Consider the following 24,326-nt stretch of genomic DNA (forward strand, 5'->3'; position numbering starts at 1 on the left):
ACTTAAAGGGTTAGTTCACCCAAAAATGAAAATTCTGTCATTAATTACTTACCCTCATGTCGTTCGACACCCGTAATGCTGCGTTCACACCAAACGCGAATTGAGCGTCAAAATCGCGTCTACCGCGTCTAGTTTCACGCGCGTACATTTTGAATGCATTCGCGCGTCAGCAGAGAATTGGACGCGCGTAGAAATCGAGCGCTGGAAGCGAAATTGACGCGCGTTCAAGGCACTCCAGGAGAAATATGTCATAAAACACCACTCTGCCTCTTTTCATTTTCATTAAACATATATATTAAGCATTAATAGCCACACAAATGTGGTCCAGGCAACTCCTACATTATCTTCACTGCATGTATGTTTAAATATCCTTAAAATATAAAGTTATGAAACTTCTCTTTGCCCTCAGTCAAAACGATTTGGCAGACAACAAATTATATATTCATGAGAGCAAAGATCGCCCGTTAGATCCACACAAGATGAACCACTACAGGACATCAGAGCCAGCGGCAGACGCCAGAAGGACTGGCCGAGGAAAGGCTGCCTTCGCTGGGGTTATGAGCAGTGATTGCCCGGTGATAGCCTGGATCTCACAACTCCAAAAACACAAGATTATTTTTTTTAAATAGGCGCTCTCTTTATAAATAAACCACAGATTTGAGCTTTAAACAACTACATTCCCACCTGAAAACGTCTTAAAACTACATTTTGTGACACAATACTACTGTTTTTAATTTATGCAGGGTTTCTCATACACGTCACTTTACCACGTGACAGCAGCGAGCAGGCTCCTGATTGGTTAACGCGGCGCGAATTGACGCCAAAGTTCAAATTTTTCAACTCGGGCGTCAGACGCGAATTCGCTTCAAACGCGTGAATGCACAAAAGCACCATTCGCGTGTAACGCGCGTATCGCGCAAGACGCTCAATTTGCGTCCAATTCGCGTCATTCGCGCGAACTGGACGCGCGAATGAGGCGGATTCGCGTCCTTCGCGCCGCGCGTAACGCGCCTCCCGCGCCGCGGGACCTCCAGACGCGCGTCAACGCGCCTTTCCATTGACTTAACATTGAAATCACTCGCGCCTGACGCTCAATTCGCGTTTGGTGTGAACGCAGCATTAGACCTCCGTTCATCTTCGGAACAGAAATGAAGATATTTTAGGGTCACTCTCAAGACCCTTAAAAGGTACTAAAGACGTCGTTACAAAGTCCATCTCACTACAGTGGTTCTAAAATAACTTTATGAATCGGCGACAATAGTTTTTGTGCTATAATCAGTGAGCCGAATGATGATTCGGATCGCGTGTCAAACCGCCAAACTGCTGAAATTTGGCGATTCAAACCGCTGAATCGACTCGCTGATTCATAACGCTTCGAAGCTTCATGATGCCTTGTTTTGAAATCGTCATCACTATGTAAGTCGTTATTTAGGGTTTTTTTGCGCACAAAAACTATTGTCGCCAATTCATAGTTATTTTATAACCACTGTAGTGAGATGGACTTTGTAACGACGTCTTTAGTACCTTTTAAGGGTCTTGAGAGTGAACCGTGCCATTGTGTCAATGGAGGCCTTTCAGAGCCATCAGATTTCAACTAAAATATCTTAATTTCTGTTCCGAAGATGAACGGAGGTCTGACGGGTGTCGAACGACATGAGGGTAAGTAATTAATGACAGAATTTTCTGAAAAAATTTGCTTTAATAAAAAAAAAAAAGAAGTGTTTACTCTTATTTGTGCAAAGGCTGTTTAACACAAAATTAACGCTTTACACGATAGAAAACAAATGGTCACATGTTTTACTTCTATCTGTAATGTTAAAACAATTGTAAGTATTATGAAGAATTAATAAAACATTACATGAATTTATGTTTATGTTTTTGTGTTTTTTAAAGCAATTTTCTGTAGATAGGCTTCATGAGTGTCCGTAGATAGAAAATAGGGAAGCTTGCACGATTGATAAGAAGAAAAGAGTGAAAGAGAGTCCAAATAGACATCACAGCTCATGCACAAGACTGAAACTATAAGCACAAAGTGGAGTGGCCAAATGAGCATCAGCTCAACAGTTTACATTTTATGTGAACCATGCAGGAAGGTGGTGCTGGAGGTAGAGGTAGAGGTAGAGAGAGAGAGAGGTAGAGAGAGAGAGAGAGAGGTAGAGAGAGAGAGAGAGAGAGAGAGAGAGAGAGCTAGAGAGGTAGAGAGAGAGAGAGGTAGAGAGAGAGAGGAAGAGAGAGAGAGAGAGAGAGAGAGAGAGAGAGAGAGAGAGAGAGGTAGAGAGAGGTAGAGAGAGAGGGAGAGAGGGAGAGAGAGAGAGAGAGAGAGAGAGAGAGAGAGAGAGAGAGAGAGAGAGAGAGAGAGAGAGAGAGAGAGAGAGAGAGAGAGAGAGAGAGAGAGAGAGAGAGAGAGAGAGAGAGAGAGAGAGAGAGAGAGAGAGAGGGAGAGAGAGAGGGAGAGAGAGAGAGAGAGAGAGAGAGAGAGAGAGAGAGAGAGAGAGAGAGAGAGAGAGAGAGAGAGAGAGAGAGAGAGAGAGAGAGAGAGAGAGAGAGAGAGAGAGAGAGAGAAGAGAGAGAGAGAGAGAGAGAGAGAGAGAGAGAGAGAGAGAGAAATAGCTAGTTTCGACACATGCACACTCACCAGAGCAGGGTAGGAGGGGTAGCCACTACATTTAGCCCAAACTAGTTTGAGAGGTTCCAGCATAACTGTGGCAGGACTAGAGGGCATCCAAATACTGCTGTTGCCAACTTCTATGAAAGCAGAAATATCAACACACCATGTTACGATAGTGCAACCATTCAACAATGATACTGTCAATTACTTTAGTTAAAGTATTAGTTCACTTCAAAATTAAAATTTCCTGATAAATACCCCCATGCTATCCAAGCCAATTCCATGTTCATTTCTTTCTTTCTTCAGTGGAAAAGAAATTAGGTTTTTTGAGGAAAACATTTCAGGATTTTTCTCCATATATAATGGACTTCAATGGCAACCAAAATGTTGAAGGTCCAAATCAATGCAGTTTGTAAGTGCGAAGATTAATACAAACATCCTTTAGCAAAAAAAAGGTTAAAAAATGATGTTGGGCGATTTTGAAGTTGGAGGTTTTTTTTGTAAAGGGCGTTTGTATTAGTCTTTGCATGTTTGCTTGGGGTCGTACTTCCGTCTACGTCTAGCGTGACCTTTCCAACGTGATTGCGCAATCTGTGGCATGTCGCAGAGCAGCGCAAGATGAGCAATTTAATAATAATAATTTGTTACATTTATATAGCGCTATTCTGGGTACTCAAAGCGTTTTTACTTATAGAAGGGGGGAGTCTCCTCAACCACCACCAATGTGCAGCAGTCACCTGGATGATGCGACGGCAGCCATATTGTGCCAGAACGCCCACCACACACCAGCTAAGGTTAAAAGTTTTAGGTTAAAAAGTATATTTTTTTTCTTGAAAATGACAGATGGTTTTGCTAGATAAGACCCTATTCCTCAGCTGGGATTGTGCAGAGCCTCTGAAGCCCTTCGAAGCCCTTTGAAACTGCATAGATTTGGACCTTCAACCCGTTGGTTACAATTGAAGTACATTATGTGAAGAAAAATCCAGGAATGTTTTCCTCAAAAAACATAATATATTTTCGACTGAAGAAAGAAAGACACAAACATCTTGGATGAGATGGGGGTGAGCAAATTATCAGGAAATTTTCATTTTAAAGTGAACTAATCCTTTAAGACTATTAAGTCCTATATTAGGACTTTACCTATTAATGATTGCCAAAAAAAATCTCAATATTTTAGATAATATCATGTAGTATTTATTTACACTGATTTTTTTTTTTTTTTTTACTATCAAATAGCTACTATAGACAATTTGATTCATAAGGTTTAATGTGAAAGTAAAACAAAAGTTAAATCTTTAAAATAATCAAGGCACATTTTCATGCATATGGACAGTTTTCATTAAAACAGTTAGCTCTGCCTAGAAAAGAGGCATCCCAATGGTGTTGATACAATTCTGGATAAATTAAGAATCACAATTATTTTACAAAATTCTTGTCATTCTAAAGAAAAATGTTTGGTAACCGTTTATTTTAGGGTTCAATTCTCACTATTAAATAGTTTTTTATTTGCATGCATATCACTAGTACTGTATATTGGCTGTTTATTAGTACTTATAAAGCACATATGAATGCCTCATTCTACATCCCTTAATCCTACCCAATACCAACTGCAAACTACCTTACTAACAACTAATAAGCAGCATTAGGAGTTTGAGGCAAAAGTGAATATGTGTTTCCCATACTAAAATGTTACCAAATGATTTAAAAAACCCTGATCATTAGGCAATTAAACAAAATAACATGTAACTCACTAGAAGTTCAGACAAAATGTTAGTCTAATAAAAAATAAAAATATACATTAAAGGTTTACATACATTGTTTAGCTTACACCATTTGAAGGTAGTCTGACACACTTACTTATACAAAAACATTAAAGCGCAAAAGCGTAGCCATGTTCGTTTACATTGAAATGCGGAGTTAAAAAAAGACCTAGCCCATCCACTGTTATTTGTTGTTTAGAAAGAAATGAGAATGATTTATTGCCAAACTGGGAGATGTCGTCAAATTACAAAAGGTGATTTAATCTATTTTTGACTGCAATTATAGACATCAGTGTTTAGATCCTTACAAAAAAATTGCTTCTGTTTGTAATATACCAATTAAAATTGTTTGTGAAGCAGTTTCATATATGACAATGGCTTCGTCTGGGTCAGTGGCAGCATGCCAGATAAGAATGCATGGGTGTTTGTAATTAACTGTGAAGTGTAAACTGGAGCATTTCTGTATTTGGACCTGTTTATCTGTGTTTCACACATGCTATCAGAAACAAAAGGGTTTATGGTAGGGATGTCCAGATCCGATCACGTGATCGGAAATCGGGCCCGATCACGTGGTTTCAGACTTGATCGGAATCGGACGTTACCTCCCGATCAGGACTCGGATATACGTATATGTATATATATTCTCATAATTTTTTAACACATCTATAGTTATGCAGTGCACAGAGTTAGACCCTTTGACTCCACTTTGTTGCAGAGACGCTATTGGTTAAATAAGGTGAATTAAATAAAAAAAATAAGGAACATTCTGGATCTGTTTTTTCGCTCTTCTTTATTCTTTTTTTATGTATTATAGAAGTATCGGATCGGGACTCGGTATCGGTAGATACTCAAAATCAAATGACTCGGACTCAGACTCGAGGGCAAAAAAACCTGATCGGGACATCTCTAGTTTATGGCTTTGTTTGTAAGTTGTAACTATATGGCGGTGCAGGGATGACGTCAAAACCCGGAAGACTAATTCACTGCTGGTTCCCTTGAGATTTTACTACAAGGTTTTATAATGTGGTTTTTCCATTTATGAGTAAAATAAAGCCTGTGGTAAACATAACTTGGTGATACTTTGACTTTTTTTTTTTCTACAAGTAAATGACACATACCGAAAATGCTAATTTTGAAGCAGTTATGTTCATTTTTGAAAACATACATTTCTAATAATTAACTAGATAAGACAGTTTGGGGTATGAGTGTGTACAGTGTACGTTGTAGAACAAAATATCAAAGTATCGTCAAGTTATGTTTACCACAGTAACAGGTTTGTTTACCCATGTTTACACATTATAAAACAGCAAAAGACAATCTCAAAGGAACCACTGGCAAATTAGTCTTGTCAATGATAAATACAATAGCCAACTTGCTAATACAATACTAACTTGTTTATAGAATTGTTGTATAAAAACAGTTTCACACACATAACTGTGATTACATTTTTCACTGATTACAATGAACAAATTGCACAGGAGTTAAACAGATGGCAAATACACATCAGTAAAAAAGAATCGAGATGTGGATACCTACCAGCAGCTATTCTAGCAGCTTTGGCAAAGTTTCTACTCTCGATGCAAGCAATAATATCACTCTTGTCCTCCACTGTGTTCCTCCGGATGAGGGCTGGCTTTCCCTTCCCACACTTCGGAAGGTTAAGTGCGATACTGCTAAAGACAGATGAAAAACATGATGGTGTGGTGTGCGAGAGGAGCTAAAAAAACCCCACATGAAAATAAGAATAGTGCAGGGATACAGGGATGTGCATTTTGACTACTCCAGTACTTGACAGTTAAATCAGATGAGTATTCAGAGTACGGTTGTCGGTGCAATATGTGTTCCTGTAGCTAAAACAGTTGAGCATGGTGATAGCAATGTCACGGTCATGGGTTTGATTTTCAAGGGATGAATTAACTGATAAAAATGATTTGGAAAAAATATGCAAATATAAATATGTTCCAAACCGAACATTGTTGCTGACCTGTACTGAATGTCACTATGCTATACAGTTGATGTCCCAACTCTAACAAATTGAACCACAGTGTACTGCTCAATATAAAAATGAAAATGTTATAATAATATTTTTACTTAAGAAAAAAAGGTTTAGTCAGAAAACACCTTTTCAATACAGTGCCATGGAAAATGTTATGGTTTTTTTATGCTCATGGTCTTTCATTCAAAATATTAACAAAAAAGTGGTCCACATCCAGGTTTGTGCGCACACATTAGGAGCATTGAGTAGTGAACACACAACTATAGTGGAACTATAGAACCGGCAGTCTGACTCTCTAAAAAATAGAAATCCCTTTAAAAAGAATCCCCCCTTTGGGCCAGGGGACTGATATGTCCATGGTAAAAGCTTCATTTTGTGGTCAGTGAACCTTTTTGTTTTTGTTGATTTTGAGGTGTGCTTTGAACCATTGTTCTGTTGGAAGATCCTACCACAGCCCAGTTATGCTTCCCGACAGGTTTTGATATCTACCGGAGTTTATGATACCATGTGTCCTAACAAGTTGTCCCGGGTGTTTGGGGAAAAAAATAACCAAACATAAAAAGTATGAATATTTTGCAGAAAAACATTTATTTCATGTTGTCCATGTTTATTTTTTGTCTAATTTTACTTCAATTGACGGTTTGATTTTTGTGAATATTTTGAATCAAAGACGAAGATGAGAAACAGTAAAAAAAAAAAAAAAAAAAACTCACTGTTTAATATTATTGTACTGTACTGTAAGTGACAGATTGTTTTTAGAGGGATCTCAAAAACATGGACTAAATGTGACAATTATCTGGTTGTATATTTCAATGTTAATCAACTACCATTGAGGATTTTTCCTTGGAATGTATAAGAGAAACTGTATATTATAGTTCAGTGATGGACATGATTTGTTTTTCTTAACTATTTAATTTGAAATGTTCCTGCAATGTAAAAAAAAAAAAAAAAAAGTAGTCGAGAGACTCCATGAAATAAGCACAATGCTATTGCAAAAAGTTTTAGATGGAATATGTTACATCAGTACGTCATCCTCTCAAAAGTACTTTGTCAACTTCCTACCTGCTGCTGGAAGACATGCTGGATTCAGATGCACACCTGCGACGAGGCTCCAACTGCCTGCTAGAAGACGACAACTCCTTCTCCTGATTCAGGCCAAACCCGTTTGACAGCCCTGACAGACACAAGGAAGAGGGAGAGAGAGCACATTAGCCTTTTACAAAAGTGCCAACACTATTAAAGGAACACTCCACCGTTTTTAGAAATAGGGCTTATTCAACATCTTTCCTACATTTAGATATGTGGGCAAATGCATTTTTGTCTCAGTGCATGCATTGTTTTAGTTTGGCAGGGTCGCCGCTAGCTTAGCTTAGCATAATGAATGGAATCCTATGTTGCCAGCTAGCATGTCCAGAGTAAAAGTGATTAAAAAAAAAAACACCTAATTACTTCTTGTGGCCTGCGTATTCACAACGAATACAAATAGCGATGCAGATTAAGACTAGGCGATTTCCTAGGCAGATATTGACTTGGGACTATATTATGGGGAAGCACAGGCGAAGCACTGCTACTTGGGCGCAGAGATATCACGCAACACATGAAATCCCCAAACTTCCGTCAACATACTGGCGTGCAATTATCTTTTGGATTGTTTCTTTTGAGAAGTTACAGCTACAGTTACAGCAAACATGGTAATTGCCTGCATAGTAAAAGAACAAGCAACGGACATACACTAATGTAATGTTTCACAGAATACCATCGAATGTGGAACTGAGAAATAAACGGCTAGCTGCTCTGGATATCTGTACTTCAACGCCTCTCTACAAAATTAAACAGCATTGTTTTTGCGAAGAGCATTTTGCACCGGAGGACGAAAAAATGCAAAATTGGGGCAAGAAAGAAGGTACTACGTCTGAAAGATATGGCCGTCCCATTCATTTTCAAAGCACAGGCAGAACAAAGTGCACATGTGAGTTGCCTTTTATTACTCTTCCTTATGTTATTGTTTGTCTTTATTCGGTTGTAAGATAGATGCTGAGAAGCTGTAAATAGACTACGGTTCAAATAAAGTTAGCCTCCTCTAGTATAACCATGTTGAATTCTACCTGTTTAGCGTGAACAACCGAAACTAAAATAAAAAACGATGTTATTGTTACCTATGAAATTAAATGAATGAGGGCTAAGTTAGCTATTTTTCTCTCACCGAGTTAGCCTGGTTCTTTTGACTCAGGAGTTTTAATATAACTACCAAAGAGAAGGCTACAAGCAGTTTGAACAAAGGAAGTAGCAGAACAGTCTTCAATGTTTATGTAAATTTTATAAGTTGACATATATGACATTGCATTCATGTTGAGCGATCGCAACCTCCTTCTCCTGTTGTTCTATTTCCAAAGCACGCAGGCGTAGCTCCTCTTCTGAAAACTCTGGATCATAGAGTTATGGTTCTGGATCTTGACTGTCTAAGAAGTAACCCTCTTCGTCTCTCACAAAATCAGCCATGTTAATCGCCATTCATGTACTGTATGAAAAATAGCCAGCTACTATTCACGCCGGTATGTTGACGGAAGTTGTGGGATTTCATGTGTTGCGTGATATCTCTGCGCCCAAGTAGCAGTCCTTCGCCTGTGCTTCCCCATAATATAGTCCCAAGTCAATATCTGCCAAGGAAATCGCCTAGTCTTAATCTGCATCGCTATTTGTACTCGTTGTGAATACGCAGGCCACAAGAAGTAATTTTTGGATCACTTTTACTCTGGACATGCTAGGTGGCAACATAGGATTCGATTCATTATGCTAAGCTAAGCTAGCGGCGACCCTACCAAACTAAAACAATGCATGCACTGAGACAAAAATGCATTTGCCGACATATCTAAATGTAGGAAAGAAGTTGAATAAGCCCTATTTCAAAAAACGGTGGAGTGTTCCTTTAACTTGCATTTATATCAATCACAACGGTCTTTTTGACTCTTTTCCTGCAGATTCTACCTGTGTCCAGCCGTTTGATGGGAGATTCGTCCTCACAGCTGTCTCCACTGGCACTCCGTGGCCTCTTCCTGGTGTGGAGTAGCGTCTCCAAGCGCGGTATGACGACTGACAGGAATGTTTTTGTACCTAGCCGAGAACTGTCCTTGGGAGTTTCACCGTCATTCATGGGCTTATGAGGGCTTGTGCTTTTTGATTTGCGGAAAAGCACAGAAGTCCGTCGGTTTACTGGGCTTGATGGCTCGGCCAGAGTTGAAGTAGCTACTACACTGACATCGCTGTCCTCTATCTGCAGATGGGAGTGTCCATTGAGTGGTTGGTAAATGCCATCCCTTTGGCGTCGGTGTTTGTCGGGACAGGGTTCAATAGGTTTCAGTGTGGGTGGTTCAGAGTGATTTTCCGTGTTAATGAGGGGCAGCAGAGAAACAGATGGCTCAAGCTTAGGTGGGACAGATTTATCACCTGCCAAGAAACAAGGAGATACTGTCACACATCGTATAAACTGTCAGTGCATGGAATTTTTTAATTTTCTGAGAAAAAAAACGTAAGCTGTATTTTATGCAAGTGCAAAAAGTCTACGTCATGACCATCCCAACGTGCATATGTCACACAAGAGGTTGTGAACTCAACCCTCTCGTGAACAAGCATCACAGAGCTGAACCAAGACAAGCATTTGTAGTTAAAAAGGTTTTTTGTTTTTTTTTCTGAGCGTTTCAATAGAGAAGACCACTCTTCTTGGACGGTTTTGGGGAAAGTAAATAAGCAGGACGTTTTCATTTTTTAACTATCCCTTTAACTGATGGACTTAAAGAGCACCTATCATGGCATTTAAAATGTTCCAAATATTGTTTTAGAAGTCCCCAACAACAGTTTTGCATGCATGCAATGACAAAAAAGACTTTAGTTTTCTTATAATGTGCATTTATTTTTACCTGTTTTGACAGCGATTCTCAAATGATTCCTTTAGTGATTCACTTTTCAAAACCCCACCTTTACGTGACGCTAATCTGCGGTGATTGGTCCAATGACCCAGTCAGTTGTGATTGGTATAGTCTGTGCAGATATTCTCGGAAACGGAACGCCCATCAAAGTCTTATAATGACAGTAATTTGTTAATATGTGTCAGGAGTTATGAATATGAAAACCGCGTCGGTACTGTTTGATTGTAATATGAGCCTCAGCTGATCTCATTCATAAAAAAACTCCTCACGAAGACTCGCGACAAATCAACATCCCTCAGGGCTTTTAGTTCAAAAGTGTGCAGATGAGGAGAAATATTGGTAGATTCTCAGATGTCTGTCAAATTTCTAAACAGAGGAGTATTTTTTATTCAATACTTCCTCAAAATGGGCAGAAATAGCCTAATCGTGAGCGATTGAGTCTCTTATGTGTTGTTTTCAATTCATACTGGCAGCCGGAGGGCGCTCTGTGCACATGTAATCCATATATGGTACAGACAGACGAAGAAGAAACCATGTGCCATAATAAAAGTCCATAATAAAAGCTTCCTGAGATCGCGAAACATACATTTGACGACTAATAATAAACACTCAATCGCGACGATGTATGGTTTGTCTTCAAGCGACTTAGTCTTCAAATGCTCATCCTTGGGCAGATGAAAAAAGTTTGCTTTTGAGTCACACTTCAGAACACAGCGTCTCGTGGCCATGATGTTTTCTAGTTTTAACTGGCGTCTTGGAGCGCAATAAGTGGGCGTATCGTATTCAAATAACTTGACAAGTCGACGTCATCTAGTCAGAGAAAAAGCTTCGGTCTTCTAACGATTCTTAAAAATGACTCCGAGTCGACTCTTACTTTTGAAAGAAAATAACTATATATACGGTGCACTGTCATATTTCAAGCTATCACAGGATGTTTTTGTTCACTTAGATCTATGTTACACACTACATGAAAGGTAAATTTCAAAATTCCATGATAGGTGCTCTTTAAGAACTTTCACAGTGAAACCATGCATTAAAAAATAATGACTTCAATGAGCTCTGTTTCTGCCGTAAATTTAAACATTGTTAGCTAACTGCGCGATTTGTATATGTACATTTCTGAAATACATTACTTGGACACAATTACCTCTGATAACATATCACTCTAAATTGTAGACATGCATTTTTTGTAAAGCCGCTTTGAAATGATGTGTATTGTGAAAAGCGCTATACAAATAAATTTTTTATTGAATTGAAGTGAATTTAAACAATACATCTACATCTACATCTACAAACCTGGACTAGAGACAACAAAGCAAGATGAAAGAATTCTCTCTCTCCTCAATCGTCTTCTATCCTGAGCTTATCTCTCCCAAGTCCACTAGGCTCAGATCATTAAAAGTTAACTCATAATGCCAAAAGTTTACTTAGAATGCTTATACACTGTAAATGTATTATTCTTGTCATAATATATCCAAGTGCGATTGGTAAAATTGTGTCAATTTCACAGCGGATTAAAAAAACTACACTTTTTGCACAAGCAATCATAAAGTGCAACCACTGACTATACTATACTGTGTATACACCAATCAGGCATAACATTATGATCAGATGAAGTGAATAACACTGAGTCTCTTCATCAAGGCACCTGTTAGTGAGTGGGATATATTAGACAGCAAGTGAACATTTTGTCCTCAAAGTTGATGTATTAGAAGCTGGAAAAATGGGTAAGCATATGGATTTGAGCGAGTTTGATAAGGGCCAAATTATGATGGCTAGACGACTGGGTCAGAGCATCTCCAAAACTGCAGCTCTTGTGGGGTGTTCCCGGTCTGCAGTGGTCAGTATCTATCAAAAGTGGTCCAAGGAAGGAACTGTGGTGAACCGGCGACAGGGTCATGGACAGCCATGGCTCATTGATGCACGTGGGGAGCGAAGGCTGGTCCCATGTGGTCCGATCAAACAGACGAGCTACTGTAGCTCATATTGAATTAGTTAATGCTGGTTCTGATGGAACGGTGTCAGAATACACAGTGCATCGCAGTTTGTTGCATATGGGGCTGCAAAGCTGCAGACCAAAAGCGGTGAAAAAAAAAATGAATTATAATAATTGAAATGGGAATACAGGAATAATCAAAAATCTAAATCAATAACAGAACTAAAATTTCAGAACTAAAATTTTTTAATCATTAGAAACTGGAGCAAAATTAAAGGTCCTGTTCTTCGTGATCCCATTTTTCAAACTTTAGTTAGTGTGTAATGTTGCTGTTAGAGCATAAATAATACCTGTAAAATTATAAAGCTCAAAGTTCAATGCCAAGCGAGATATTTTATTTAACAGAAGTTCCCTTTCAAAGCCTACAGCGAACGGCCGGTCTGGACTACATCCTGGTACATCCTGCTTTAATTACATCAGTAGAACAGTTTGTCGACTAACCTCCGCCCACAAGAATACGTGAAAAAGGGGGCGTGGTCTTGTTGCTCCCTCGTGGAGAAGAGGAAGTGTTGCGTTCGGTTCGGTTCGGTTCGGTTCGGTTGCGTTTGTCGCCATGTCGTTCAGACGCTGTTATTTTCATCCCGGAGTCAAATCACCTTTGTTTGGCCTTCAGGGGCTGTAGTTTGAGCGCGTTCATCTAGTCAAGTCAAGTCAAGTCAACTTTATTTATATAGCGCTTTTAACAATGTAGATTGTTTCAAAGCAGCTTTACAGTGTTAAACAGGAAAATAATGCAGCATAATTTTATTCAGCTGTATAGCCATTCTGGAAAAATTTCAAGTATCATACAGTGACAGTGTGGGCTTTAGATCAATAATTTGATCAGTAATTTAGTTTAAATGGTTAATTTAGTTTATTATTTAGATGTATTTCGATGTTTAGTTGAAAAATTTAGTGTCCCCAACTGAGCACGCCAAGCCAGAGGCAACAGAACTAGTATCTCCCCGTTATGGTAAGAGGCGTGACCTTTCCGGGCAACGTGCGCTAAGCTGCTGTCGAATCACAACACGGGAACCGCTGGCACAATCAGAACTCGTTACGTATTTCTGAAGGAGGGACTTCATAGAACGAGGAAATTCTCAGGCCGTTTTGAGGACAGTGAAAACAGCAGTATACAGATAAGTAAATTGTGTGAAAAATACTGTGTTTTTTTACACATGAAACATGAACACATGTTATATTGCACACTGTAAACACAATCAAAGCTTCAAAAAAACACGAAAAACGGGACCTTTAAACATGTAGCTAAAATTAAATTAAGTGTACTTTACAGAAACGCAAGAAAAAGACCTGCTAGCAGAATACATTCAACTATGCTGTTGTATTCTGTTGTTGGGCTAAGAGGTGGTACATACAATAGTCACGTTTCCACCGCGGGAACTTTCCCCTGGAACTAGGGACTTTGGGGTGGTACTCAGTGTGTTTCGACCGCAGGAAGTGGGGTCTAAAAGTTCCGGGTAAAGATTTCCCCATCAAAACGGCCTTGTTCAGGAACTTTTTGGGGTGGGACTAGGGCGCTGAACATGCTGATTAGTTGAGCTCACACTTTATTACGTTTATTTGCGGAGGACGAAATCCAGTGGGCTCTGGAAAGTCATGCGCAGTCCTACGTCACCGGACTAATCTTCACGGTACTTAAGACCGCGATGGAAACGCAGACAGCAGCAGGTCTGAGGGAAAAAGAGTTCCAGGGAAAAAAGTTCCTGGGACAAATTGTTCCAGGTAATTTTGGAGGAAATGGGGCTAATGTCTTGGAGTCTCTACTAATGAGTTGAATAAGGTGTCTTTGATATAGGAAACGGTGAAAAATGATACATCCAATTGATTAGAAATGTATTATCACATCTGGATACAAACAAGTAGCTGTTTGTTTGTTTGTATGATTTTAATAAAGGGTATTTCGGGGAAACATTCACACCAAGATTTTTCAAACAAACCTTTTTGAAGAATATGACCAGCTTGTTCCTCAGCATTCTTGTGTTCAACCGCAGGAAGAGCTTTCCTCAAACTCAGCTCCATCCTCACGTCACTGATGATTTTCTTGAGCAGCTTCAGTCGTCTGCTCCGTGATGGGCTAGATTTCATTGCTGTAGTTAGATCCAACTTTTCTAGTAGCTCCTTCAGCTGCTCTTCAAATGACATGTGCTCCCGGTTGGCTGAAATCAATAAGCGGTCCACTGAAAGAAGCAGAATTGTTTATTAAAGCCACATTTTTTGATTAATTTGCTAAAATGTAGGGATGGGAACTGCAAGGAATTTAATAGTTCTGATTCCACTTAACTATTCCGATTTAAAAATTCCATTAGTGATTCTTAGTTTCGAGGAAGCACTAACTTGACCAGTACTAGTACATCTAGGAGTAGCATGTAAATTAATGCCATTGCTTAGACACAAAGCTTGAATAAAATACACTTATTTTGCTATATTTTTAAAAGCAGAATAAAGAAAAACAGTGTGTGTGTGTGTGTGTGTGTGTGTGTGTGTGTGTGTGTGTGTGTGTGTGTGTGTGTGTGTGTGTGTGTGTGTGTGTGTGTGTGTGTGTGTGTGTGTGTGTGTGTGTGTGTGTGTGTGTGTGTGTTTCACAATTTGCTTTACACGTAAATCCAGCAAATTATCTCACACCATCACATAAGGTGCAGTGAGTTAAGTTTGCTTTATGTCCATGAGCAATTCCCTTTTACATGCAGGTTCATGTAATTTTGATATTCCCAAACCACTGTGGTTACAGATTAATTGTCACATGCACAAATTGTAAATGTGACAAAACAACTCTGTACCCCGACCAGTATTCCAGTATATTTTTTGTGCATTTACCATCTTCCCAGGAGAAAGATGCAGAGGGCTCAATCTTGGGCTGTTCAAGCAGGTGCATGCCAGTTTCAAAATCAAAGCCAATTGTCTGAACATCTCGACGAGTTTTCCTGAGCACAGCTCCACCCTGGTCCCTCAATCTAACAGCTGCCCTGTAGAAGAATGTATCCTTGCCATTGTACTTCATGCAGTTTTCGATAATGAGATTAAAGTCTGCTTCAAATTCATCCAGATATTTATAGCCTTGTGCATCAATGCGTTTGCTCATGGTGGAAAAATCCATTGGGTATATGATGTGGTCCATATAGTCAGGCACCTGTGAGAGAAACACACAAAATAAGGGTGAAATTCTTATCAGTGATAAAGACTCTCAAGCCTCTTTACATAAAATAATCCTAGACACTGTCTTTTTACCTGTATTTTCAAGTCATATATCAATAGAGGAATTATCATTAAATGTTGTGTGTGCTAAAAAAATCAGGTATGGGCTGATTTGCAGAAATAAGTTATCAGAATCAGATTGGTAAAGGATCTGAAAAAAAGTGGTATTGGTACTAGGGCTGCACAACCGAAATTCGAAATGATCTAAATATCGCAAATGTACATATCGCAATAAGCATATCTCAAGGGCACGCAATATTTGAATGATTTTAATAGGCTACTTCAACATTGTAAAAATGTAACGTTTTAGGTTGATGCATATGGCAGAGAATAGACTGGGCACACGACTGTTACTTATGTGACTTGCTTGAAGTTAAAAAGAGTTATTAAACACAATAACTTGCGAAAAACAACTCCTTGCAGTCTCGCGCTGTCTGCTGTCTGACACACACACCGAAATGTGTGCACAAGCCGTTCTTTTTTTCGTGTCTTGTTACACACTCAAATACACACAGTTATGTCAAAATGGCCGTCTTGATGAGTATTCATATAAACATATCAGTTGGGGAAAGAAACCAAATGTGTGTCAATAGGATCCGTGCATTAGGTCTTAAAGTGACAGCCTGCTAATACAGTAAACCTGCCGCTGTCTGACAAACAACAAAAGAAAAAGAGAAAATCAATCTGCTCTTGGCTGAACAAACTTTGTAGCTTTATTATGTATCAGTGCATATTTAATTAATGTGAAGACTACTGTTTTTAGTTCTAATTTTTATTAACAAAGATAAATGAAAACAAAAATAATCGTCCACCCCTAGTAGTTCAGGTGTCTTTGTTTACCTGGATGTCCTTGATATTAAGTTTTAGGTTGATGTAATATTACCAAGCAAAGAGTTTTTGGTATTTAAATATTGGCATTACATGTTTTGTTTGTTTACGTTGATGTTAAAATTATATTGTCAGATTTGTGACATAAAAAACACTGCTGGTCACTTTTAGAAGTTGTAGCGATGCTTTCTTTTCCCAGAAAGAATGTGAAACACAAATGTTAATGTTTTTAAATATTTCTTTAAATATAATTTAAATAGATTTTACACACTTAAAGCAATATCGTATCGCATATTGAATATTGCATTATTTAACAAGGATATCGCATATTGTATTTTTCTTCAACATCGCACAGCCCGAATTGGTACACAACTACTTGTGAATAGATTTCATCACGCACTATGTCAGAGTGTTAAAAACATAACAATAATTGCAAATGAAAAAGAACATTTGAGATGCTTGTCTTCTTATTGGATATAAATGTATGTGCATCTTGGCATTTCCAGCACGCTTTTTATGTGATATCCCAAAATGTGCATAAAAATAGGTGGATGGAAACATGAAAGCGAAACAAAACTGCTGTCTGTCTCCCTTCTTCCCCCTTCACTTCGCTTAACAAAACCACTTTTTTAGCATTTTTCAAAACTGCATTGAGAACTATCAGAACTGAAACAGGCTGTTAGATGCCCGTTTGATTCAAGTTGGGTGCGACATGCAAGACCCATATGCAGGATGTCCAAATATGGCAAGCTAAGTCTGGCTACGACTTTTTGACCATTTCAGTAACATGCTTGTCTCAATTATTAAGTGTAAGTGTGGAAATATGAATACTTGCGATACTGATGTTGTATCGAGAGAATCGATCCTCACATTAAAAACACTGATACAAAATACCATTTCAGTACCAAACAGTAAGTTTGGTCATTTTATTACTTATCAGTAATAATTTATTAGCTTTGGGAAGATAGGGAAAAATATGTGAATATTGTTTGCTATAATTATAAATTTTCTCCAGAAATTGAATTAGAATGAATGAATGATCTGTATTGGTGATATTGGCCTTCATTCACAGTATTTAGTAAGAATATGCCATTAAACAAGTACTTGTGTGAAAATATATTCATGAATGCAAATTTTTATGTTGGGTGTGATTAATCATGATTAATTACAGAAAGGAACCTGTAAGACTAATTACTTTTTAATCGATTCACATTACTATTATTTTCATCTTTGTAAATAAACTTTCATCATTCAAACTGACTATATTTTGTAGTGCAATGGCTGCAATAATAAGGCAGGCAGCTCAAATTCAAACTGTACTTTATTTTTAAACACATTAAATAAAGTTATATTTCATAAAAATAAAGTGCAGTGAGCTGTTTGGTCATTCCTATAATGGTCTTAATAGTGGTTATATAGATACTTTACAGTGTATATGGTTCACTGTATTATTAATTTACATACTAAACCTTTGTTGTGTAACCGGATCATGACCCACTGACGTTTATGCTGTGTCTCTGACCTCGCTCAATTGTTCATTTCAAATAAAAAATAATGTCTTTGTGTCATTGTGTGTGATGTTCTTTTTATAATTTTGATAATGTTAAGAAAATCTGTGTTTCAATTAGGGGTGCACCGATCCGATATTAGGATCGGATATCGGCCGCGATACTGACAAAATAGCTGGATCGGGGATCGGAAAAATTAACAGATCCACAAGCCGATCCAGGTGTTTTTTTCCGTCGCAGCAGAACCTACGTCATTCGTCAGCTTCACGTGTGTCGCATGCTAGGAGCAACATGGAGCGAGCCAGAGAGTCGGCTGTGTGGAGGAGATATTTCACGCTTGCCACGCCAACTAGTTCGTCGCTGTTTCGAGGGTATTACTGCAAAGTCAGGGTCTTTCCTGCATTGACATTTTTTTGACGGCCAAAGCCTAATTTGATGAGTTATTGTGATTTACGAGTGATGTAGAACAGATGCTGCGCTTGTGACTGAGTGACAGAGAGACCGATCTGAGAGCTCCTCCCCCGCGCGCGCTCTCTGGGTCTTCAAAATAATCAGTGTTCGCTCTCATATTTCACATATTAATCCAAATCAAAAGCTCGGAAGACCGAAACCATGTTGCACGTGACACATTCGGACAATTTTGTCCTTGAATTATCACTGGGTGTGAATTGCGCTCAAAAAACATTGACTCTTCTCTGACCAGCTGACATAAAGCATACTTTCAATAAGCGGGAGACAAATTATATCCAGTTATGAAGTGTTTTCTGTGTGTTGACATCTTTCGCGATGTTCTAACAGACGGGATTCGCACACAATCCCTGCTAATGTCTGCTAATGTCCGATTCGTGACCTAATGACTCCTTTGAACCGAATCATTTTAACGACTGGCCAGAACAACTGATCTGTCCAACACTGAACTCATGAACTCAGTTTATTAATTTACTCAGAACGCAACTGAAATGAGAACACAAGTGTGCTTACCCATTTTAGCAAGAGTGGGTAGTAAGAATTATTTTTAATTATCAACAGTATTTCATCTTATTTCTGTTGACAATGTGTAGTAAAATAAATAGGCCTAGCCTACAATCATTTAATCTGGAGTGAGGTGAAACCAGAACAAAGTTGTTATTAGCTAGCTGAAAATTTTTATTAAATTGCATATGGTAGAAAATTAGACTATTTGTTAATTTGTAATGCTACTTTTTAATATTGATATGATTATAAACCAAAACAATTATCTGTAGTGTAAAAAATGTTTGGTAACTGTCAGATTACTATTGTATGTTTGACCAATACACTGTTTTTTGTTTCCACTGCTACATTTTATTTATTTAAAGAAGTTAGATTACATTCTATTTTAGATTTGAATGCACAATTGTTTTTTAAATAAATAAGAATTCAACACCTTACATACATCTGTTATTTTGTCTTAGTTATGTTTAGTTAGTAAAGTCTGGTGCCTTTAGTCTCTTCAAGGAAGGTATAAGGTGGAAGATATACAGTTTATTATTAATTCAACAATATATCGGATCGGTATCGGGTATCGACAGATACACAAAGCCCAGGCATCGGTATCGGTATCGGGACTGAAAAAGTCGGATCGGTGCACCCCTAGTTTCAATGCCTTAATTTAGCTTAATTTATCATGGGTTGTAGACTCTTTATTTGGCAACTATTCATTATTTAAAGGTATTAATACAGGAGCTGTTTATATTAATTTTCAATTCATATTTCTTCTAGGTAAAAACCTGATAAATATTGTGCACCCTGATTTAGCTTGAAAAATTCTCCAAACAAATGTTTTGCTTGAAAATCGTGCTTGTTCTATGTTTCTTTAAAATACATTTCTGTAAAATTTGCTTTCATATTGTTTTGCCTTCCAACTTCTTTTAAAGTTAAGGAAACTGCAGACCAACCTCTTTAATGCTGACAGGCTCTGCAAAAATGCGTGCCTGATCTTTCTCCTGTAACTGATCAAGCACAGCCCTCAGAAGGATTGTGAAAGGAGTGAGTTGGAACTCCATTAAAGTCTGCTGAAGCTTTATCTGCAACAGAATCACAAGAGTCTTCATCCAAGAACACGTACATGCAAACAGTAAACATTAGCAATACAAATGCTTATCTTGACCTAAAGCATACCTCCTCTCTCTTGAGTTTCTCTCTCTTCCTAATCAGCTCCAGCAGGAGTCGCGCTCGCTCAAGGTCATGTCTCAACCGTTGCCACTCCTTCAGCTGCTCCTTCAATGCTTGAGTCTCCTCCTCTGACTGTTTCTGTCATTACAACGTTTTAAAGTTGAGTAAACTATTATTAAAATTCAAAAATTTGCATCACCATATTCAAGTGCTGAGTAAGGCTATATTTACCGGCCGTGTGTTTTTCTGGGAATGTAAGCTAGTTTGGAGGCGTCTATTGAGTGGCACTCCATTCCTTGATTGTCTTTTAAGGGTCCAATAGTTCAAGACAAGTTCTCCAAATGCCGCCTTCTTCTGTAGAGAAACTTGATTGAGGATTGTGTTTAACCTGTAGGAGAATGACAGTGTACAATGAAATTAAATATTATAATCAATCTTGTGATCTGATCTTGTAGCTATTGCTAAAAAATAGCATAGTTTTAATTTTGCACAATCATTGTAAAATAATATGGTGTGACAGAATGGCTAAAAACATTAGTTTTTTAGCCTTTTGGTGATTATGCCAATATATAATCTTGATATTTGCGCTGAAATGGCTTAAAAGGGTCTGATATCTCATAAACTTTTGCAAAATCTACAGACTCGAACATACCTTTCAGCTGAAAAGCTGGGTACAGACACCGATGGAACAGGGGCTACAACATCTACCTCACTGTTTTTAAGTCTCTTCTGTTTTTTTAATCCTGTCCTGCTGCTCTTTTTGTCCACAGACTGACAAAGTATGTCATTTGTCTTAGTTGCATTATATATTGTAAGAGGTCTTTTAACGGAGCCGTTTGGGGTGTGAGCCCCACAGTAGGCTGTCTTTTTTACTGAGAAGGTGAGGACCCCTGAGTCAGTCAACTCTTTAATGGGCTCCATCTTCATAAAGAGACCGGCCTTCTGCGCACAGCTGACATGGAAAGCGGTGTAGCAGTTGGCTTTGTGGCACTGGATACAAGCCCCAACACCTTTTTCTTTACAGAGGTAGCAGGTAAGCTTCCATCGAGCAGGCGGAATGTTTGAGACACCATCAATAGGCTCAATGAATACCGTATTGGAGAACCCAACCTCTGGAACCCATAAAGCACAAACCACGTGACCCCATCGGTCATCTTCTGTCTTTTTGACCGCTCCTCCCTTGTTAGGGCAGAGGATGCAGTTAGCGGGTTGTGTAGGAGACTGCAGACAATGTCGGCAAAGCCACTGGCCCTCTGGAATATACGGAACACCATAACAATCCTGATGAACGGCTAGGTTGCACATATCGCAGAAAAGGATGGCGTTGCTGTCCATGCAATCTCCATCTGTACATATGCAGCAAACAGCATCTTCATCGATTAAGGACTGGAGGTTCTGTTGGCCCTGACTCTCTAAGAATGATTCTTTTTCAAAACGGTCAAGAAGGAATTCGAAGGCATTGGGGGAAACCTGGTTAAGGCCTTCACACTTTCTTTTCTCGTTGACCAGCTCAAGCCAGGCAAAGTCTTCTTCGTCCATATCATACTCCACCTCCTCATTCAACTCTTCTAAAGTTCTCTCCTCATACTTGTAATATGTAGAAGGTCTACTTGGGATTGCGGGGAGATTGTAATCCACTGTGCGGAATTTGGGTTCGGGAAGGGTGCAATCTTGAACCAAAGTCTTTTGTGCAGTGACAGCAGCGTTCTTTTTCTGCTGGTTGTTTTTGAGGCGTGCAGAACGTACCAAAACCTGCTGGTGTTTTTCAGCATTCTCCTTATTGCTCGTGCACTCTATAATTTCCTGTGCCATGGGATCCTCATCCGTGATGACATCAAGCTTGTCAAAGATGCTGATCCGGTGCAGCCGGCCGTCGACTTCTAGTTCCACCATCCTCTGGGCCTGGGCGTAAGTCAGTGTCTCACGGTTTGGGGAATGTTTGATGGGAGAAGGCAGCCGCTGAGGGATGGATACTTTGTTAGGCAGAGATTTTCTTTTCATTGGGGATCCCTACAAAGCTGAAAAGAGAGAACAACTACTGTTATTCCGAATACAACACTGAATTAGATGTAGATGCATCCCTCAAAAGTCAAACCATGCTTATTTACTTGACTGTTTCTTAAGAACTTATCCATGCCATCAAGGAGGAAGTTATTCAAAGGTACTGTTGCCATGGTACTATGATAGTATCAGAAAGGCTAGCAATACTATGATACTTTTAATGTATAACATGGCAGTGAAGTGTAATGTATTTTTAATTATACTGCAGTTTTACCACGGTATTGTTAAGGTACTACAGGAGAATATTGATTACTGTTGCAGAGTAGGTGCAATTCAAATCGAAGCAAATCCGGCATCACAGGCGAGTGATCAGAGACACGTTTCGGACGTACGAATCAAATCATTCTGGTCATTATATGTGCATTGCAAACATTCGAATCGAAGCTTTTTTTCTTTCTTTACAGGGCCGCGTCTATGATCCCCTACAATGCTGTCTAGGCAGGCATTTCCTTATGTTTTGAGACACCAAGGATGCGCATTGAAACCGTATCGCTTTATAACCCCATGCATTATAGGCGTACCCCTGCAAATCGCAAAACATTGGCCGATATTTTAGGATCGTATTACCTCTGATATCTGTTGGATAAAGAGAGGAGCAGCTTTGCGATGGCGAGATGGCCTGCAGTGATTCCGTACACAATGTCCTCATCCAAAGCCCACTATTTTAGTTCTGTATGGATAAATCTGGAATGCTGCCCAACCTTATCCACAGCTGCCGCCAGGACTATAATACTGGACTAATAATCACTAGGAAAACACTTGGTGTAATTGCCATTCAAAGGCAGTCTCGTTCCCTTTCCTGCAACGAGCGCCTGCAACCAACAACAATGCGGATGGTTCACTACGAATAGACGTCCCACCCGCAACGCACTACGTCATGACGTACTAGCAATAGGGCACAGGCTAGCCGCTAGACAACATTGTTATGAATGATATTTCATAAACAAAATTTATTTTATTAATTCGGTTCTGTCCAGACAACCTTTTTAAAATATTTTTTTTAGTCTATACAATTGTTTTACTTTCTGAAGAAAGAAAGCACAAGGAAGGGTGATCAGAAAACGTGTGACTTAGTTTTATTCATTTGAGTTTATACTACTGTTTTGAATTTGCACTGTTTATATTCTTAATTTACAATATGACCATGATTTTTGCTTGTAATGTTATGCATTTTCAATTGTTTCAACAACAACAAAATCCCAACATTTATACATTCATGAGTGTAAGTTTTCTAACAAAAAGCCCCTTTTCTCAGTAGCCCTCAAATAATTTGAAAATGACTTCTCTACTATTCAAACTAGTACTAATGGAAAAGCTATTAAGACTGTTCATCTGTTTACTGTCTTTAAAATCTTTGAATGATACAAAGGTCTTGTATCTCTGTGAATGTTTTTTTTGTGTTGTTTTTGTTTTTAAATATATGTATTTATTTATTTATTTATTGTTCTTTTTCTTTTATGCATGTGTGTTATTTGCTCCCCTGGCTCCAAAGTGTATGTTGTATTGTTTTGTTGTCCAAAGCATAATAATATTTTTTTTAAAAAAAAGAAAAGTCCTTATACATTTTTTTAAAAGGCTAGACAACCTTACTTCCTTGTTATGAATATGATATTTCATAAAGGAAAATGTATTCATTTCAACTTTTTTCATAATTTTTAGTCTATACCATTTTCTTTCTAACTTTCTAAAGAAAGAAAGCAGAAGGAATGATGAAACGCGTGACTTAGTTTTATTCATTTGAGTTTATAGCCTACTGTTTTGTATTTGCATTATTTATATTCTTGTTATTTTATAATATGATCATGATTATTGTTTGTAATGTTATGATTTTTCAAAACAACAAAAAAAATCCCAACATTTAGGCTATACATATGATACATATACATTTTGATCACTTAATTGCAAACAGGAAGTATACATTATAGAACGCTGGACACGGACAATCGAGTATCTCTTTATCAGCAAATATACCACGTTTTTTTCCACTGTCCTTAATACATTTAAATATCAAAGGGCCTGGTGTTTTGCCCCACCCCTTTTGGTGCCTGACTGCCCCTGAGAGAGACCCTCGGGTCAAGAAACCCCGTATGTTTGCTTTAGTGAACAAGCTCTGCCCTTGTCATTTTGTAGTTTTCGTTGTCTTTGATTTGAATGTCTATACACGAGTATACAAAATGCAGAAGCAAGTGCTTCGTAATTTTATTTACATGATTATGACCTTTCATTAGCTATGGAACAAAATGACTGTAGTTTTGTTTTGTTAACCCCACCCACCATATAGAAAGCCTCTATGACGCCATAGCTCCCTGTTTCTTCCGTCT

The 24,326-nt window shown here is 38.5% G+C and overlaps 1 protein-coding gene across 2 annotated transcripts in view; it reads right to left on the reverse strand.

Moving 5' to 3' along the window:
• brd1a (bromodomain containing 1a) overlaps window positions 1-22,869 on the reverse strand; it is a 44,186-nt gene extending 21,317 nt beyond the window's left edge. Inside the window, exons 1-11 of one of the 2 annotated variants that reach the window (XM_079817702.1) lie at window positions 22,573-22,869; window positions 20,597-21,962; window positions 20,176-20,332; window positions 19,951-20,082; window positions 19,728-19,856; window positions 15,098-15,410; window positions 14,221-14,460; window positions 9,350-9,808; window positions 7,427-7,538; window positions 5,905-6,041; window positions 2,636-2,745 (exon numbers count right to left, since the gene is read on the reverse strand). In XM_079817702.1, the coding sequence (XP_079673828.1) occupies window positions 2,636-2,745; window positions 5,905-6,041; window positions 7,427-7,538; window positions 9,350-9,808; window positions 14,221-14,460; window positions 15,098-15,410; window positions 19,728-19,856; window positions 19,951-20,082; window positions 20,176-20,332; window positions 20,597-21,945 (3,138 nt within the window). In that variant the 5' untranslated portion in view covers window positions 21,946-21,962; window positions 22,573-22,869. The remainder of the gene's footprint in view (window positions 1-2,635; window positions 2,746-5,904; window positions 6,042-7,426; window positions 7,539-9,349; window positions 9,809-14,220; window positions 14,461-15,097; window positions 15,411-19,727; window positions 19,857-19,950; window positions 20,083-20,175; window positions 20,333-20,596; window positions 21,963-22,572) is intronic. The other variant, XM_079817703.1, reaches the window with a different exon arrangement.
• Between the last annotated feature and the right edge of the window lie 1,457 nt (window positions 22,870-24,326).

The sequence above is a fragment of the Gobio gobio genome (genome assembly GCF_949357685.1).
Source record: "Gobio gobio genome assembly, chromosome: 5".
NCBI classification, from domain to species: domain Eukaryota; kingdom Metazoa; phylum Chordata; class Actinopteri; order Cypriniformes; family Gobionidae; genus Gobio; species Gobio gobio.